This window comes from Geosmithia morbida (genome assembly GCF_012550715.1).
Source record: "Geosmithia morbida isolate 1262 chromosome Unknown scaffold_3, whole genome shotgun sequence".
In the NCBI taxonomy this organism is placed as follows: domain Eukaryota; kingdom Fungi; phylum Ascomycota; class Sordariomycetes; order Hypocreales; family Bionectriaceae; genus Geosmithia; species Geosmithia morbida.
In genome coordinates this window covers 1,651,319-1,663,759 of record NW_023336190.1, presented here as the reverse complement: position 1 = coordinate 1,663,759, position 12,441 = coordinate 1,651,319, and the positions used below count along the sequence as shown (strand labels likewise).

Genomic DNA, 12,441 nt, shown 5'->3' with positions numbered 1-12,441 from the left:
CACGGGCGCATGGATAGCGATTGATTGGCACAGGCCAGTGGCCACACCATCCCTCCCCCCCACAATGACAACGCAAAAAAAAAACAAAAAAAAAAAAAAAAAAAAAAAAAAAAAAAAAAAAAAAAAAAAAAAAAAAAAAAAGGACTCGAGGTGGGAGAGCCCAGAGGAAGGGCGTGACCGTTGATGCTCCCAGCATAGAATATCCATCTGTACGGGGTATTATTACGGAGTAATAATTACTCACAGCGTCGATACTCGTACAGTACAACGTACTCGTAAGTACCTACCGAGTCTAGCGACGTGTTATGTACTCATGCCGTCCTTACCCCCCGGTGTATTCATGGACGAAAACCAATACGAGAGCATATGATGAGCAGGGGTACGTGCTAGCTGGGGTTTAGCCATGAGGACCGAGGATCCGGTGATGAGTATTAATAATAATACTACTGCCAGCAACTGCCAGCAGCTCCCGGGAAGACTAGACGGAGTACGAGTACGTACTAAGATACTCCGTACAGATTACAGTCAGTCTCGTAGTAGCAAGGGGGGGGTACCTGATGCAGCATGGCCTCTACTCGTACGTGGCCAAATGGCGGTCACGATTAGCGAAGGAGAGTATCCGTACGGAGTATCCGCAATACAACCTATACATATGCCCGTAAGTATCGAAACAGCGCAAACCAAGATGGACAAGTCGACGTTCCATCTTGGCGATTTCATGGCTTTACTCCCACATGCGGGTGATTGATTGTATTTACCATCATACGCCATGGCAAACAACAAACGACCCCCCCCCCCCCCCATTCCCCTCCTTTTGACACCTTGGCGTGGGTGGTGCATACTCGTAGCCTGTAGGTACAGGTAGACAGACTTGCAGACTGCAGTACCGACGAGGTGAGAAGACCATTATGATCATAACAGACGGCCGTTGTCACCAAGTCAAGCCACACACTCTCACGCACGCACACACGCGGAGAGAGAGAGAGAGTGTGTGTGTGTGTAAGAACATAAACGGTAATGATACAATCTATTACGGACGCATACTCATTCGTATACGTACTTGTATACGGGTACAATGCTTCGAGCCACAACTTATAGGTACGGTTAGGTACCCGTACAACCAACCGTACTCCGTAATACAGCCTGTAGGTATTATTACGGAGTATTACTTGATACTTGAGAGCCCAACCCCACTACCCCTGACCCCGTCATGCCCAATACTGCAGGCGGTGGGTCAGACGCGGTTCATTCTGCCCAAGACTTTTCTTCTTTTTCTTTTTTTTTTTTTCTTTTTTTTTTCAGAGAGCAACACCATAGGGCATGAGCCTGATTTTGATTTTCCCGTAAATGTACAGGAGTAATCGTTGTTCACGTCCGATAACGCGCGTAGATAGTATACGATCCCACGCAGGTGAATGAGCCCCCTCGAATAAGAGGCCACAGCGGTCGTGATGATCTTGCTCGTTCTATCTCTCTGTCTCACGAGGCCGTATATAAAAGGTGAGGTTGTCATTGCTAGCCTAAGGTTAAGGTTCCGGCGCCGCCGGAATAACCATTCTCCATACGGCATTTGGTGCTTGTGCAGACAGTACGGAGTAGTACCAGTGTTTGTATACCGTGCCTCGGTTATGGTGTCTGTCCTCTGCGTTTCTGGACGAGATGACGCCAGTCACAATCTTCCTATCGAGATATCCCGAGGACATTGAAGTCGTCACTACTAGAAAGAGGAGAAGAGAGAGGACAGGGGACACACGAAAAAAAGAAGAACCCTAAAAAAGAAGAGAAGAGAAAAAAAGGAACAAGAGCGGTCAAGTTAGCCAGGTCCGAGTGGCAAATGATGGCACGGCCCGAGACATTGTCTGTTTTTGCTTAGACTGTCGGGAACGCTGAGGGTTTGGTCAGTTCATTCCATAGCAGTATTTTCCTTACTAGTAAGTAATGCAGACACTCCCTAGGTTTCTTAGGTTTCTTCTTTTCTTTTTCTTGGTGGTGATATGGTGGTGGCCGTCGTCGTCGTCGTCAATTGTCGTCGTTGGGTATATAAATAATAATATAAGAATACATCAATACATCCTCTTTGAGGAGACAGACAAAAATCAAGCTGCTTCCAAAATATTCCCCTTCCATCTCTCTGTATTACAGTTCACAAAAGTAATCGAAATCAGCATCAGACGACACCTTTTCCCTAAACGCCGTATCCGCCGCGCTCGATGACACTGACATGCAGCGTTCTTAAGGCAGGGTCAACATCAGCATTCTTCTTCTTCTTGTCCTTCTCATTCTTTACCCAAGAATAGGGGGGGAAAATACGGGTCCATCCTGTATATAGGGTAGGGTAACTTGAAAACTCACCCCTCTGCTGGTCGCAGTCGCTCACTTCAAAGTCGACATCAGCCTGTGCATCGTTTGCCATGTCTGCGCATCCGTTCTTTTGATTGTCGCATGCTCGATTTGCCGCGGTAGAGTAGTCTGGCTGTCGGTGTCGGATGGACAGTAGTCAGTAAGGGAAGCTTCTGCGGGTGTACATGTTATGACTGTCCGTCTCTGTGCGTGATGGGTGAGGTACAAATGTATCGCCATTGACCTGGTATGGTCTCTCTGTATCCCCGGAAAAGGTGATCTGCAAACTGTCAGTCTATATGTATAGACAGGAAGAAGAAGAAGAAGAAGCATAGACAACGAGAGGGATAGACGACAAGAGAATAAAGAGAAAAAGCATACCGCATCCGCCGATACTCCTCCCATGGCTCCATCAAACGACTGTAGATTCTGCCCATCCGTCTGTCTAGGGTGCAGAAGCATGGCCCACTCTCCCGTTGCCTTCACGACCAAGGGGAGGAGCATGAATGTGAATGATGATGGCAACATCTTTTCTCTCCTTCTCTTCTCCTTTCGTTCTACTGGGATATTCGATATCTGGGGCGTCTGCAATGTTGACAAGTCAAAATATCAGAAAGAGAGTAGGGGCGGGGAAGAGGGGAGGGGGGAGGGGAGAGGCAAAGAGAAAGGAGAGAGGCAGTAATAGTAATTATTATTATACTCGTACATGTAGTACCACACTCCCGTACAAGTACGACTGAAGACTACTCCGTACCTTTTTTACGACAATTCTTTCGACTCGAGACCCAGAATCTGAAACACTCAACGACACAGGAAGCCATCCGAGACATTCTGACAGAGGAAAGGGGGGGGGGGGGGGAGGATCCTGAATACACGGGCCGAGTCTCGGGGACAACGACGAATGGGCTTGAGCCAGTCTTGCAATCGGGCTGACTACTGGTGTCTAGTGTGTCTGCGATCATGTCAATATAGTAGATGCATATGAATGGTGAAGGACCATAAGCGTCTGTTGAGACTGTTCCTTCTCCGTTTACCTCATCACCGCAGCATCTCTCCCAATATCTCCGTTCACCAAAGCGATGGCATAGAAAAACAAAAGTCAAATCAATTTCTTCTTTCGGGATGAGGCAACGCAAATTGCCAGATATCCAATTATGTCTCTTGTAAAAATCTCTGTAGACAATGAAAAATGACTGCCCATGGCATTAAAAAAAAACAGGGACTCCTTCCCCCTCCCGAAAACAGAAAACAGAAACGAGAGAGAAAAAGCAAGAATAAAAAAAAAGGCTAGGCCGATGCTGAAATCAAAGACGTAACCGCTTCAACTGCTAAATAAAAAGGAGAGAATGTGCGTATATATGTGTTTTGTTTATCAGATTGATCGAATCAGAGAGTCAGAAAAGGAGAGAGGAAAAAAAAGAGGTGTCAAGGAGAGTTAAAAGAGAGGGGAAATGAATGAGAGGGAAAGAGGAGAAGAGAGAAAAAAAAGATGGAAGGAAAATTAAAAGTTGGCAGAAGTATTGACATGCCTGCTAGGCTGATGATGTTCCTCGAGGGTAGACTGAAAGGGGCTAGGACTGGTCGTCGACCTCCCGCCGGCCGTGTCGTGACCCTGGTAGGTCTGCTCCATCTTGTCGCTGACGCTGGCGTAGCCGCCCGTGTAAGGCATGAGCGTGTCCGACTCCTCGCCCGCCCTCCTGCGGGAGCGGATGCGCCAGGCGACGACGGCCAGGGCGCCGAGCAGGATGGCGCCTCCGATGCCGACGACGACGCCTATGACGATGTTGCGCGTCTTGTCCGACATGCCGCCGTCGCCGTCGTCGCCGCTGCTGCTGCCGTCCTGCGTCTTGGGCGTGGTGGTGGTGATGTCGGCCGACGTGGTCGTCTCCTTGGTGCCGTCGGCGTTGGTCATGGTCACCGTGGCGAACGAGGTGGAGACGATGAGCTTCTGCGTCGTGCTGCTGCTGCTGCCGCCGCCGCCGCCGCCACCGGTGCTGACGGCCTCGTCGGTCGAGGAGCTGTCGGCGGTCGAGGCGGCCGGCTCATCGCTCGTGGCGGTGGTGGCGGTGGCGGCGCCGTCCTGGGTCGTCTGCTCGGCCGCCGTGGTGGTGGTGGTGTCGGCGGCGGCGGCGGTGGTGGTGGTGCTGGGCTCCCCATCGGTCGACGTGGCGGCCTTGTCTGTCGTGGTGGACGGTGCGGCGGCCTCGTCTGTCGTCGTCGAGGCGGCCGCGCTCTCGGTGCTGGAGCCGGCCGAGCTGTCCGTCGTCGTGGACGCGGCTGCCTCGTCGGTCGTGGTGGGCGCGGCCGCGTCCGCGCTCGAGGAGCCGGCGGCGTCCGTAGACGTGGTGGCCACGGCCTCGTCCGTCGTCGCGGCCTCGGGCGCCGCCGTCGGAGAGCTCCCGTCCAGGAGGTTGTCTAGGAGGTCGTCGCGGACGATGATGCTGTCGTCCCGGATGGCCAGGCTGAACTCGGATGCACGGCTGAGCGATACCAGGCCGCAGACCAGGATGGCCAGGTTGATGAGTCGTGGGGAGTGCATGGTGTATTGCCCGTCACTTGATCTCTCTCCTGATTCCCCTTGATCTCTCCTCTCTCTTGAAAAGGTTGTGTGTGATTCTTGTTCTTCTCTCACTCTCTCGCTCACTCTCTCTCCCCTGTGATTGTGTGTGATGTTCTCCTTCCGTGTGAGATCTGTGTGTGTGTGTGTGTATCACTACCTCGCCACCCTGTCCTTGTTACCCCTTGATAGGTTGAGGAATGGGAAAACGAGAGTTCGGCTTAGTCGGAGTAACGTAACGTATCGGGGGGGGAGGGAAGCGAATGTACGTAAGCGAAGGTATGGTGGGATGGGTGAATAGTATTATAAGGAATAGGAAGAAAAACGAGAGACGAAATGAAGGAGAGGAAATTTTTTTTTATAAGATGATGCGTTTGTTCAGAAGGGAGAAGTAATCATAACAGAGAGAGAAACAAAGAAAAAGAAGAGAAGGGGAGAAGAAAAAGGAAACGTGCCAAGTCGTTTTTCGTATTCGGGGAGCGGGGAGCCTTACATGTACGGTTGGGTGTTACTGAGTAATAGTTTAGCACGAAATAGTGCAGGGCTTGTGTACGGATTACAGCCATCAATACACCAACTTATCCCGTACTCACATACCCTAATACCTACGGCCCTATTGCCAGTTGGGACTCTTGACAGCTCTGACCACGAAAAGGTCAGCCAGCGCCTACTCTACATATTACTCCGTTTTTACTCCTGTCATGTATCGTCTATTGTCATTACAAAGTCTGTTCATCATCTTCCATTCATCTGCTCCGTACAGTTATTGGGTATTGGTATTCTGAACCCAGCTTTTGGATATGAGCATATGGGTGTTGTGCATCATCCATTCGAATCCACATCGTTGTAGGAACGTAGCACTCTCTTCTTTTCTTTTTTTTTTTTTTTTCCGGCTTGGACCTGCACAGCCACAATATCCTCAACGGACAATACTCTTTTCTTTCACGGAGTACAGGTAATACCGAACATCCCCAAAAGACCTCGGTGGAGTCATTTCAAGTCATTTCCCTGATAGGCTGGTAGGATGGTCCGTCAACGGGGGCGGCCATGGACCATGGACCATTATGGTATTACAGGTTATATAAATAGCATCACCTCTCACTTCTCCACATGTGCATGTATGCAGGCGCGGCAGGGGTATCATCTACACGACAGCACATCCTTTTATCCGCTCATCATCTTTAAACACTTGGCTCCTCTGTTCAATCTTTCAAACCTCCGTAGCAATGATACCTGCTACCCGTAATCCTTACGGATTAGCCTGTATCGATGTCGACTCGCAGAGATGCGTTACATGCCAGCACATCACCGCCATCGCACTGACATTTCGTTGATGTGGGGAATCCGGACAAGCGCAGACGGCTCGCTGTGCCACAGTCCCCTGACATCATCGTCTCAATGCATGCACAGCGTGTTTTACCCACCACCTTGGTGTGTAATATGTGGGCACAGGTGCAGGCAACCCGACAGGGCACAGACACGGGTACCGAGTAATGAGAACAGTCCATTCGCTTCGGCGCAAGAGCTAGAAACACGCAAGAGCCAAGACTACCTGCAGGTCTGCGGCTCGTCGGCTTCGGCTTTCTCTCTCTCTATCTCTCTCTCTCTCGCTCGCTCGCTCGCTCTCTCTCTCCCCGGACTATGCCTGCGATTGCCGACATCCATCTGCACTTGGGCCCCAAATCTCAAGAGACGTAGGGGCTTCACACTGTAGAATGCACGAGTACGAATCTGGTCCGTGCCTCTGATACTAGATACTCTTTTGATGCTGTGATACTGAAATTGATACTATGTGATACTCCAGTCAAAATCTTCCGTGTTTGCATGTTTTGCCGTTGTATGCCCTATGTATAGCCCGGGGATGATAATAAGATCAAAATGTCCCAGATGAATATCCAAAAAGAAAATGAGGCTCAAAGAATGTTGGAGTGAGGGTGGAAAGAAAGTAGATGGGGGAATAAAAAGGAATAGAAAAAAAAAAGGGTGAACCGCCCAAAAAAACAACAACCAAAAAGAAAAATATCTGTCAACGCTAATGAGGACTCCATGAGGGAAAAAAATATATATATATAAAGGAGGAGAAAAAAAAGAACAAAGAAAAGGAGGGAAAAAAAAAGGGTGTTGCTATTGCGTTCAAACGACATGTCCAGGTCAGCTCTGTATCGACACACTCCTATACGTCATCGACCTATCATGAAACATTTGCTGAGACAGTCGTTCCTCCCCACCGGTATGAGTAGATCTCCTGTTTCTGCTGCTGCTCCTGCTGTGGTTGCCGCCTGCGCTCGCACCCGAGCTTCCGCTCACCAGACGAGGTGCCGCCACCGCCACACCGCTTCGTGGCCTGACCGGCGAATGCTGAGTGGCAGCGTGCGGGCCCGACGAGGAGGGCGGGGGATACCGTCCCCATCCGCTCATCGCTCCCGGAGACAGGCCCGGACCCCTCACCAGCTGGGCATTCGAGTTCAGAGGCGAGACCGGGTACGTCGGTCGTGGCATGGGCGTGTATCCCATCCCGTAGTAGTCTGCGTCTGCAAACTGCCCCACCCACGCTGGGTCGGGACCGGCCGAGGCTCGTGGGGTTGAGGAGCTGCGCATCCGTCGGCCGTGGCCATGGCTGCCGCCGGTGGCATCGTCGTGGGCGTGGGAGGGGAATGGCCCCGCGCCGTGGACCGCATGAGAATGGTGGGATGCTGCGTGCGGCGGCCGGGGTCGCCTGTTCTTCTTCTTCCTCGACCCGCGCGTGCGGATACTCACAGGTGGCGGAGTCTTGGGTTTCTTCTGCGAGTAGCAGTCTACCGATCCGGGCTCGGCGGGCTCCGACACCGTCTCGAGGAAGTCGGGAGCCGAGGACCGAGTCCGGAGTCGAGGGTACGGTCGGTAGTTGCCGCCTCCCGGTATGCGGGGTGGTCCCCTCCTCAGCGCCTCCTCCACGGCGGGGTCAGGGTCAGCGCGGTTCATGGCCACCAATGCCTGGTCGAACGCGCTGTTGCCCACGCTCCTCCGGATGTTGGACACAGAAGCAGCCTGCACGTCGAGACCGTCGTACTCGCCGAAGCCGGCCGGGCTGCGGTCCCTGGGCGTGCAGCTCCCCACCGTCGTTGTCCTCGACCGTCGTAGGATTGACTTGCGCTGGCCCGTGGGCTTGGACGAGATGACCGACACGCTGCGTGAGAGTGGCCCTCGGCTGTTGCTGCCGCTGGCGGAACCTTGGCCGGGGATGGAGAGAAGTAGTGACGTGTTGCCGTAGCTGGCCACCGACGTCGCCGCACCAGCACCGGCAACAGCATTAGCATCGGGGCCAGCAGCGGTGTTCATCGTCGTGATGCTCTCCGTCCTGGGAGAGGCGCGGAAGAAGGACCTCCGTCTCGACGTGGGCTGCCCGTCACCGTTGTGCTCCTGCAGCTTCTCGGCCGCATTGGACGGCATAGAGGGCACGCTTTGGTCGACCTTGGCCTTGTCGGCCTTGAGGTTGGGCAGGCTGCGACGCCTGGAGCCGAGGGAGATCTTCTGCGTGAGTTTCGACGGCGACCTGACCTGATCGGCGCCGGGGCTCGGACCGGGGGATGAGCTTGGCGGCTTGACGGCGGCGCCTTCGGGGTTTGACGAGCCTCGGGAGTGCTTGAGTTTGGGAGACTGCGTAGACAGCTGGGTCTTTTTTGCCTTGATGGAGCCGAGAATGTTTCTGCGACGTGGCATCCAGAGCCCGTCGTCCTTGCTGTCAGCCTTGGCGCTGTCGTCGTCCTCAGGGGAGGCGGCTGGCGGCGGCGCGGGGACCGACGAGTCCTGCGAATCATGTTCGGTGGCGGGGGCTCTGGAGGTGCCGCGGCGTCTCAGTCGCGGGCGCTCCATCTGGGATGGTTCCTGCTGTGCCTCTGATCCTTGGACAGTGGCAGCACCCTTTGAGCGTCTCGTCGATTTTCGCGATCCAAAAAAGGATTTCAGCGACAGCATCGAGCCGTAGCCGCTGTCCGCCGTAGGGACGGGATCGCTGCTGCTGCCTGTCGACGAGGTGGCCGAGCCGACACCGCTGTCGCTCCGGCCGAGGTCGACCTGCGCCTTGTCCGGGGAGCTCGAGCCCTTGCGCGGATGTGGGCCTGGTGCTGGGATCTCGGCGCCTCCCGCACGGTGCTCTCCAGACGGTCTGCTGAGGGATATGGCGGGTTCCTGTGCAGGGATAGTAGGGTGACCATCCAACGTAGTGCCGGCGGCTGTGGCAGCCACCGCGGCCGCAGTGGCAGATAGGGGCCTGGGGTGCTTCAGATCGGTAGCGTCCACAGCCGAACCCTTTGCCACGCCTCTGAGAGAGTCTTGTTTCCCAACAGGCGACGAAGTCGGGGCTGCACTGCTACTGCTACCACCGCCGTCACCAGCTACCAATGGGCTCCCGTGGGTAGTGCGGGTCTCGTCCTCTGGGCCCGGAGTAGAGTTGGGCGTTCCGTTGGTGATGTGTAGAGAGCCAAACTTGATGGCACCGAGTTGCCTGAATTCAATGTTGGGTGGTGTGCCGGCACGTTCTGCGGCATCCAGATCCAGCGAGGGCGGCAGTGGCATGGATAGATGGCGTCTCCTGTAGGACTCGAACGAGTTCCGTTCCGATGATGAATCGTCCGGAATGGCGGCCGGAAAGCTCTGGCGTGAGGTCATGCTCGAGGTCATGCTTCCGTGCTGAGAAGGTGGCCACCTTGGTTCGGTACGGGTGGCGACTCCGGGGACCTGGACGATGGAGCGGCGGCGTGTGGGCACATACATGGAGAGGTCAGACTGCGAGCGGGCCAAGGGGCTGCTGTCATGGTCCCTATCCGGGAAGAAGGGACCGTCCGGTATGGCGGTGGGTGACACTGGTGAGGCAACATAGTCGGCCACGGCGTAATCACCTGCAGCAAGGCCACCAGCACCAGCACCACCCGCACCAGCAACACCCATGGGCCACTGGTAGTCGTACATGACGCCCGACCTGCCCTCTACCGCGAAGTCATCGTATACATCTGCTATGCTCCCCAGAGATGGGTCATCCGGTGGCGCTGCGGTGTTGCGGGGACTCGGAGTCAAGCTTTCCGGGCTCTTGGCATCCAACGTGGAAGTATTGAGCGAGGGCAGAAGATTGGGCCTCATCCTGGTCGTAGACCCATGGCTGGACCGGCGCCATCTGGAGAAGCGTTGGCTATTCCGCCTGGAAGTCCATGCTGACGGGGCTACACCGTCTCCATGCTGATCTGTGACATCGGTCGGGTTGCCTGGTAGGTGGGCGGGCACGGAGGTGGGAGAGGGAGGGCCGGCGGCGTAGGGGGAGTTGGAGTATCGTGCGATTGCGGGAGATGCGGAAAGGGAGTTTTTGTCGGCATTGTTGCCGCCGCTGCTGCCGAAGGAGCCAGCATGTTGGTGATGCAGGCGGGGTTTGGCGAGTCTCCTCTGGGCGACCCGTTGGGGCTGCTCTGATGAAGAATTATTTCCCATAACTCGTATCTCCAGAGAGCCAGGAGAGGCCAAGATGAGGGGGGGGAGAGAGAGAGAGAGAGAGAAGGCAGGGCAGACGGCGGCGCTCCACGAATGTGGGTGAAGGGGTTTATTGTTGGGCAGTCATTCCGTGACAGGTGGAGGAGTGGAGGCGCCGAGGGCGAGAGATATGGGGTTTTCGAAAGTAGATGCTTGGAGAAGTTGAGACACCGACACGTAGAGGGAGTGTGCGTGTATGTGTGGAGAGAGACAAAAAGATATAATTTCTCCTCAACAGGGCGAGAGACAGAGAGAGAAGAGAGAGAGAGATAGAGTGTGTGTGTGTGTGAGAAGGTGGTGGTGAGTGGGAGATTGGGGGTGATAAGGGGACGGAAGTGGCGATGTGGACGAAAACGAAAATAAAAAGAGCGGCAAAAGAAAAGATTAGAAAAAAGATGAACAAAGAAATGATGCCCATACACACACGCGCGCACACACACACACACACATACGGATACGCAAAGAGGCAGAAGTATAAAGTGAAGAAAAAGTGAGGCAGAGAATACGAAGACGGCGAGACGAGGTGGAGGGAGAAGAAGCTTTGAAACTGGAGTACGGGGAGTTCAGTGGCAGTGATAGCGGTAATACTAAGTAATAGTGGTAGTGCGGTAGTGCGGTAGTGTGGTAATAATGGCAGGAGGCTGAAGAGGGAAAGAGGGAAAGAGGGACGGGTGTGTGTGGCATTGGCTGTGGTGGATGGCTCAGGATTTTGGGGGGGGGGGGGGGCGCACTTGAATGGGGTGGTTCCATCGGACTTGGATTAGCGGGAACAAAAGTGTTTGGGACTAACAGTTCAGACTTCTATCAAAGTACCGATACGGAGTGCAGCTGGGACAGCTGGGACAGCTTGGAGTATGGGAATTTAGTAATAAGGATGCTGACTGACAATCTCTGGAACTGACACTGGTGAGAAAGCGACTGGTGAGAGAGAGTGACAGATGCTGAGACTTTGGAGTATTAGCACGTACTCACTGGCAACGATACTGTACTGCTGTGGCTCGTACTCGTACATGTAAATACTGACTGGTCTGTCAGTAATAACACAGCATTATTCTATTCCGTACTCCGTACTCGTAGTGTCGCAGCGGTATCGTTTACTACTCGTAGAACCCGGTGGTACAAGCAGCATCACGAATGTCTGCTGAGTAGAAACTTGAGAGAAATATGCTGGGAGCAGCATGATCGTACACGTGCGTCTGGCAGCGAGAGAGTGGATGCGAATAGCATGCAGGGAGCGATGCCGATCAAGATGGATGGGGACCATGGGTCCAAGGACGGGATGGGCCTCTAAACTTCTTCCAAGATGCAGCCATCAAGACGCGGCCGATGGAGGCTTCCCAGTTGGCGCCAACGCTAGCGGGGGTACCGGCACCTGTAGGTTTCACCGGGCTGCAATACGAGTAGCCTGTGGCTTCAGCGTTCACTGGCCTGTGGTATCATCATCAGCTGGGCTGTCTGTCCCCCCCTTGGAGCCGGGAGGCCCTTTGGCCAGTGCTCTCTGTGAACGGTCGGTGTGCGGACATGTACGTGAGATGCACCTGCTACAGACTACGGCAGCTACAGGGCAGCTACAGGGCGGCTACAGGGCAGCTACAGGGCGATTGCAAAAGGGGGGGGGGGGGGGGCGCGGCTCATTATGTGATCGTCGCATTGACCACCGTAGCATCACGTCCCAGCGGGATTCACCAAGCGCTCGTTTCCATGCCTGGCCTGAGTGGGATGGAGCAGTGGATAGTTCCGCGATACGGTGTATCATCATGATACCACAAAGAATCAGCATCCGCCGATATAATGGCAAGTAGTGATACAGATTGGCCAGCTCTGCCGATGGAGTTGTGATGATGGATGCCTGCTACGAGTGGGACTGGTATTGTTGATAGCTGATAGCCTGATACTGCTGACGATGATACCCGAGTACGAGTAGTACCACTATGGTCAGCTCTCTCATACGTGTAGCGTAGCGGTATTGCACGGAGATTGGCAATCAGGTGCCGCTAGACTGCGAGCACAAGACTGCCATGGCAATTCCCAAGGGCAGAGAGAGACAG

At 54.2% G+C, this 12,441-nt stretch overlaps 3 protein-coding genes across 3 annotated transcripts; all 3 read right to left on the bottom strand.

Moving 5' to 3' along the window:
* Positions 1–2,136: 2,136 nt before the first annotated feature.
* Positions 2,137–2,844, bottom strand: GMORB2_5443 (uncharacterized protein; the record flags this gene model as incomplete). The annotated part of the gene is made up of 4 exons (XM_035467417.1): positions 2,137–2,231; positions 2,353–2,473; positions 2,567–2,620; positions 2,722–2,844. 4 exons carry the CDS (start codon positions 2,842–2,844, stop codon positions 2,137–2,139), a joined length of 393 nt encoding a protein of 130 aa, XP_035323429.1.
* Positions 2,845–3,841: 997 nt separating this feature from the next.
* GMORB2_5442 (Mid2 like cell wall stress sensor) lies at positions 3,842–4,879 on the bottom strand (the record flags this gene model as incomplete). The annotated part of the gene is made up of 1 exon (XM_035467416.1): positions 3,842–4,879. The coding sequence occupies one exon, from the start codon at positions 4,877–4,879 to the stop codon at positions 3,842–3,844; it is 1,038 nt and encodes a 345-aa protein (XP_035323428.1).
* Positions 4,880–7,088: 2,209 nt separating this feature from the next.
* On the bottom strand, positions 7,089–11,077 carry GMORB2_5441 (uncharacterized protein; the record flags this gene model as incomplete). The annotated part of the gene is made up of 4 exons (XM_035467415.1): positions 7,089–7,487; positions 7,655–9,041; positions 9,096–10,108; positions 10,982–11,077. The coding sequence occupies 4 exons, from the start codon at positions 11,075–11,077 to the stop codon at positions 7,089–7,091; spliced, it is 2,895 nt and encodes a 964-aa protein (XP_035323427.1).
* Between the last annotated feature and the right edge of the window lie 1,364 nt (positions 11,078–12,441).